General features: G+C 33.7%; 1 protein-coding gene across 1 annotated transcript; it reads left to right on the top strand.

Annotated features, from left to right (window-relative positions):
* The first annotated feature begins 1134 nt into the window (after positions 1 to 1134).
* Positions 1135 to 5799, top strand: LOC142610357 (zinc finger CCCH domain-containing protein 31-like). The gene is made up of 3 exons (XM_075782160.1): positions 1135 to 1536; positions 2809 to 2866; positions 4796 to 5799. Exons 1-3 carry the CDS (start codon positions 1464 to 1466, stop codon positions 5550 to 5552), a joined length of 888 nt encoding a protein of 295 aa, XP_075638275.1. The 5' UTR covers positions 1135 to 1463; the 3' UTR covers positions 5553 to 5799.
* Positions 5800 to 6587: the final 788 nt, after the last annotated feature.

Genomic DNA, 6587 nt, shown 5'->3' with positions numbered 1-6587 from the left:
TGAAAGGTCATCCTTGATCATTAGGATCTATACCAGATTTGCGTTTGGCTTTATCCGAGGAGATAGTACTCCTCGGACTTGGACTCGGACTCAGACTACCCATGCTTCTCGGCCAAAACCACATGCTCTCGGCCAAATCCCAAAATCCATGACCCCACAAAATCGATTCCTATGATTGATTTTTTTTTTTAAAATTTATTTTTATGAAACTATGATTGATGAATTGAATGCACATGCCTAGATAAATCTAAAAAATTAATTCAAACTTTTCCAAAATAAAAAATGAAAACCATCTTTTTGTTCATATTAACTTTTTCAATGTAGAGTGTATATATATTAAATAATTCATAATAAATACCTACTATATAATTTTTTTTCTTCTATTCTTCTCTTCTTCTAACTACAACCTTAGAGATATGTATTTGTTTATGTTAATTTTTTATATATTTGTTTACTCTAATTTTTTTCATCAAATTGAATAGGTTTTGTGTATTTGTTGTATTTTGTTTAACCTAATTTTTTAAAGTTTTATCTACCTCATAGTTTGAGAATCAATTATTAATAAATTTGCTGATTAACTGTTCTATCTATTTTATTATTTAATTTTACTTAAATTCAAAAAAGTTTTTTTATTTTATTTAGTTTATATATAATTCTTGATTAAGCCGTGCATTGCACGAGCATAATACTATTTAAAAATAAAAATGAAAGCCCTCCATGATTTATTTATTTATTTTTTGATCAGCCCTTCAAGATTTTAGCTCTGCTCATGTGATGGAGACCCCGACCCAACCCAAGCGCACGGGACTTGAAGTCTTATTCTAAACACAAGCCTTAATTTATAATAATAATAATAATAATAATAATATATATATATATATATTTTTTAGTTTTAGATTCTAATCCAACCCAAAGCTTTTTTTTTATATAAAAAAACTTACTACAATTAATCACAGTCTCTCACTGTCTCAGTTCGGTAACCCTAACATTTTATAAATAAAGCCCCAATAATTTACCGCCTATAATTACTCCAACTCCCAGTAGGAGTAATAATGTAAAATAAATTAATAATTATATAATAATAATTAATTTTCACAATTAATAAATAAAATAGTATTAATATAAAAATCCCTCATCTCGACCTTTATTCGCTCTCTCTTTCCTTTTAGGAACCTCACGGCCACGGGTGACCCCCCCTTTGAGCTTCTTCTCCTCCACAAAAACCCTCGTCTACTCTACTCTAGGGTTTCCCTATTTTTTTAGGGTTTTTCTTCTTCCTCTAGGGTTTTACCGTTTCCATTTTTTTTTTCTTCCTCTTCTAGGGGTTCTTTTTTTTTTTTTTTTTACTTCTTTCTCATTCTTTATTAGCCTTATTCTTTTTAGGGTTTCTATTTTGTATCCCTGAAAAAACAAATTATATCTGTGGCTGTGCTTGGATCTGGATCTGTGAGATAATATCACCAATGGATACTCGCAAAAGAGGAAGGCCTGAAGCTGCTTTCAACGCTAATGGCGGCTTCAAGAAGTCCAAGCAAGGTTCGTACTTTCTCTCTCTCTCTCTCGCTCGCTCGCTCGCTTTTGCAATTTTGACATGTTCCAATGCTGTGTTGCTCTGCTTGGTTGCTGAGAAAGTAGCGGAAAACTGTGGTGTTTTAGTACTGTTATGAACTTCTTTTAGGGCTTAGTTTTTCTTTGTTTTTACTGCGCTGGGCTGTTCTTGCTTTCTTCTTGTTCCGTTAAAGTTCTAATTTTTTTTTTTAAGTTTTTTTTTTTATAAATTTATTTCTTTTGTAAAAATTGGGTTACTTAGCTTAGATACGTGTATGTGCAGCGCTAGTTAATAAATTATTTGTGGGGGCTTTTAATTTAAAAAAACAGTACGTAATCAATCTGTTTTTGCATATGGGGGCAATTAATGCTAAAAGTTTGTGATTTTAATTGTGTACTAGCACTAGGGCCTGAAGGGTTCTCTTTTTTTGGAATAGCCTGGAGTGTTTTTTAATATATGTTAATAGTGTTTACAGCAGACTCTGATTAAAACTCATTAAAATGGTTTTTGAAAATAAGGGTTGGAAAACTGAAGAAGCTGTTAAAAATGTATGTGAGAAGATGTTCCTATGAACTACTTAATCGATTACAGGAGAAATTGTCACCTGGCTCCTACTCCTTGGAAAAAAAAAAGAAAAGAAGAAGAAGAAAAAAGTGTATTCTTTTGCAAAAGATTAAACTGGCAAAAATTTAGGCATTCCTTCTTTGGTTTTATTTTTGGGCAATTCCTTAAATGCTTTGCTGCAATATCAAAAACACGTGATTGCCAAGATTCTTGTAGCCAACTCGCACTTTCTGGTGTTTCCAAGTTCCAACAGAGCTTTCCGGGGTTCAAATCCCTCCTCACTTAATATTTTGAAATAGCTTTTTTATATTCACTGGTATTTCTTAATTATGGGATGGTTTGGGAATGAGGTGGAAAGTTGATAATAATATTTAGGTTTCCCTAAACTTTAACGCACTAGCACTCTCTCTTTATTAAGGCATTGTAGAGTTAAAAATTAAAATTGCCCTTTTTCACTTTGGAAACAGAAGAACCAACTCATTAAAATATATACCTATTGATTACATGTAGGTAACCTAAACAACGTGTTCTTATAGACTATTTGGACTTTTATTTTTGTAGAAAAGAAACTTTTACCCCTTTTGTGAGTGAAATTTTACGAAATTAAGATTTTAATGAGTTTCTGATAGTCAGAGTAATTACATTAAGAATCCAGAGGAATTAACCAAGAAAATGTAACTAATTTTTTGCAACAGAAATGGACTCCTTATCTGGTGTAGGAAGCAAATCGAAGCCATGCACCAAGTTTTTCAGGTTCAAATCTTTTTCTCATCTAAATAAAAATTTGAGCTGTCTTATCTTTTTCTAATGTTTGTAAATTATTATAAAATTTACAATTGTGTGAGATAATAATTTGAAACTGCACTAATGAACTGGGGATTCATAGCTTTTATACAGGTACATGCTGTGCTTTGGTCTAATGAAAATGCCATGTAACAGAATAGTGGTTTTATTAAAGAAGTACCAAAGATAACCATTTTCCTGAAAAAAGTTGGTGTACTAAAGATGTTACATTGAGATTTATCTTTTCCCCCACATTTAATGATTTATACTGTACCTTATAGCTAAATTGAAGTCTTAAGCACTTCCCCACCAAGCCAGTAAGATATAATGTAATGGTAATTTCTCCATCTTTTAGTGAATTGTTACAGCAATTGAACCCACCATTCTCTCGGTAAGATGTATATGTTATTATGTTGAAATCTGATAAATTGCACTCCATGCATAAATAGCAAGACAAATAATTTTTATGAAGATTTTTTTTTTCTTTACTTACATGAGAAGAGAAAAGGAAAAAGAAAAAGGGGTGTTTGCGAATTTCTCCTAATGAGTCCTTGTCAGTAGCCTTTGTATACTTGTCGTTCTTTTCAGTGTGAGTTCTATGTCCTTTTCTTTATATGTTTTAACTTGTTTTTGAGTGGTAGACTGCCTTATTTTCTCCTCGTATAAATGCATGTAGAATAGCCATTTTTAATTAATAAAAACTGAGGAAATTAAGTCAAATAAATTAGTATTAAAAAATTGCCAAAAAAAAGTTTTTAAATAGCTGGGAGATCAACTTTATACTGCAAAACTATCTTTGTGAATTTCATTATTGTGTCATTGTCTGCTGTTTCGTTAGAAGCTTTTATCTTATATGAATTGCTGATAATGTTTTGTAGGTTGATTCTTGCATTATATAAGCCCTTTTTTTTTTTTCTTTTTGCATTGTTGCTTAGGTTTATTGTCACTATATATGAATAATTATTAGAGCCAATATATTTTATTTTGTTGGTTTCTTTTTGTTGGCGATTCTCAGAAACACATACAAAACACAATGATAAGGAATTGATTCCTTAGAATAAGACAGAGGATTATGATGTAGGAAGGGGGTAGAATTAAAAAGGATTAGAATGGTGAAACTTAGTATTACTTTGTATTAAAATAGGGAATAGATTGTTCTGTGGTTTACTGAATTTCAAACCCTTTTGGCTTCCAAGAAAGTTCTGATTTGGTCTTTAAGGCTGGTTATTGTTCACACACACATATTGATATCACTTTATTCTTGCCCAATTGCCTTCTCTCTCTCTCTCTCTACCTGTCCTAGATGCCTAGGAAGGCAATAGCTTGTGGTTTTAGCTGTGCTATATCTTACAGTAAAGAAGTTAATCAATAGGGCAATTGTACATGGAAGGAAAATGTTTAAGTAACCCTTTAGTTTCTACTTTATGGTGTTGGCAGTTGAATCCTCTTAGATCCATTCCATTCAACTTCATGTGGAGCAATTAATTCCAACAATTTAGTCTGATGTCTAATAAAGCCTCTGTTTGGATTGCACTGAAAAGGAAAAAAAATTGCGTCTGGCATTTTTTGTGTGGGTCCTGTGCACTGTTCACGGGACCTGCAAGTACGGATTTCAGCAAATTTTTCATTAAAACTGGGTCCCACAGCATTATTCACACATTTAAAAATTATTTTGCTATAATATTTTCAGTTTTTAGCAATAAGCGGTATCTAAGTTTTTGTTTTTGAGCTTCTAGCTGAGTTTTAATTGTTGGCTTCCATTTAATTCAGTATCCAAGAATTCATTTGGATGTGGCAATCTTGCTTGTTATAGTGATGTCCTTGGCCTTTATAATGCTTCAGATGCAGTATTTTGTTATCAATTGTTTAGAGTGATCTGACATGTGCTTTTGATTGCAGCACTGCTGGATGTCCCTTTGGTGAAAGCTGTCACTTCCTGCACTATGTTCCTGGTGGCTATAATGCTGTAGCACAGATGATGAATCTAGCCCCTGCTGTTCCTGCGGCTACTAGAAACATGTCAGGTCCTCCCCCAGCCATCCCAAATGGCTCTACACCTGCAGTTAAAACTCGCTTGTGCAACAAATATAATACTGCTGAAGGCTGCAAATTTGGTGACAAATGCCATTTTGCTCATAATGAGTGGGAACTAGGTAAGCCTATTGCTCCATCCCATGAAGATCCACGTGCCATGGGACCACCCATGCCAGGCCGTATGGGTGCTCGAGCGGAGCCACACCCTCCAGTCCCAGCCTCTAGCTTTGGTGCTTCAGCCACTGCCAAAATCAGTGTTGATGCATCTCTTGCTGGAGCCATCATTGGTAAGGGTGGGGTGAACTCCAAGCAGATTTGTCGCCAGACAGGAGCCAAGCTTTCAATTCGAGATCATGAGTCTGATCCCAATCTCAGGAACATTGAACTTGAGGGGACTTTTGAACAGATTAAGGAAGCAAGTGCCATGGTAAGACAGCTAATCGAGACTGTTTCATTATCTGGTCCCCCAAAATCCCATGGAATGATGCCTGGGGCTGCGGCTCCGCCGGGAAGCAACTATAAGACTAAGCTGTGCGAAAATTTTACCAAGGGATCTTGCACCTTTGGAGAAAGATGTCACTTTGCTCATGGTGCTGCTGAATTGCGTAAGTCAGGAGTGTGAAGGCTCATTCTGGTTTTCCCCTCTTTAGTTCATGGCACAAGCTGTTACGCAATCTTGTATTAGTGGGAGGTATGTCTTGATTGGCTATGTAGCGCAACGTAGTAGATCGAAAAGATAATATCTGAGTTTTTGGGAATCTGGTTTATTTAAAACGATCATAGCTTTATTAACCGTAATTTACATTCTGATGACTTTTGTGTTTGCCATTTTGCTAATATTTAACGTGGTATTGGTATTTGTGGTTCTATCTTCCCATTTATATATGATAAATTTGTCGAACCTTTTCACTTGTCAAAAGAGAAAAAAGGTCAAATTTTGGGCTATTAATTGAACACGTATAAAAATTGCACTTTGCCTGATTGGCACAAAATCTTTGATTATCTTAGTGCGTCGAAGTATTATCTATTTAGAGCATTTACTAAGTTTTCTTTTCTATGATTCAAAAGCAGAAGTGAAAATTTTCCTATTTGAATAAGACCTACCTCTCAACCAATTCTTGATACTAATTGATGTTTTGGCTAATGATAAAGAACAAGACAATGTAAATGATGAAGGGAATGAGTATTCATCAAACCGACCAACTTGATGAAAATCTTTTCAATCCAATCCAATCTAACCCAATCCATGATGTTCTGGGTTTTCAGGGCTTGGATTAGAATTTTAGGTTGGATTTGATAGTTTTTTTTTTTGGACACCCATTTGACCCAACCCAACACAATATCATATATAAGGGTTTTTTTTTTTTTTTTTTTTGTTACCATTAATATTATTTTTTAGTTTGATTAATTTTGGTATTTTAATAATTAGTTTTGATTAATTTGGAAGTTTAGAATATAATTTAAGCATATTATATGAATTGCAATAATTTATTATTAAAAAAATGTAAATAATTGAAGAAAGCCTATTTTTTGTAATGACGTAAAACATGTATGCACATGTCTACAGGAATACTACAACAGTCAACAAAGGCCTCGTACCTATGAAATGGGTTTCATCTTTTCTTGCCAGCAAGTGCTCATTTAGTTTCCCTTTTGC

This window comes from Castanea sativa, chromosome 9 (genome assembly GCF_040712315.1).
Source record: "Castanea sativa cultivar Marrone di Chiusa Pesio chromosome 9, ASM4071231v1".
In the NCBI taxonomy this organism is placed as follows: domain Eukaryota; kingdom Viridiplantae; phylum Streptophyta; class Magnoliopsida; order Fagales; family Fagaceae; genus Castanea; species Castanea sativa.
Note: the sequence above shows the minus strand (reverse complement) of the source record. Positions and strands in the feature narration are given on the sequence as shown.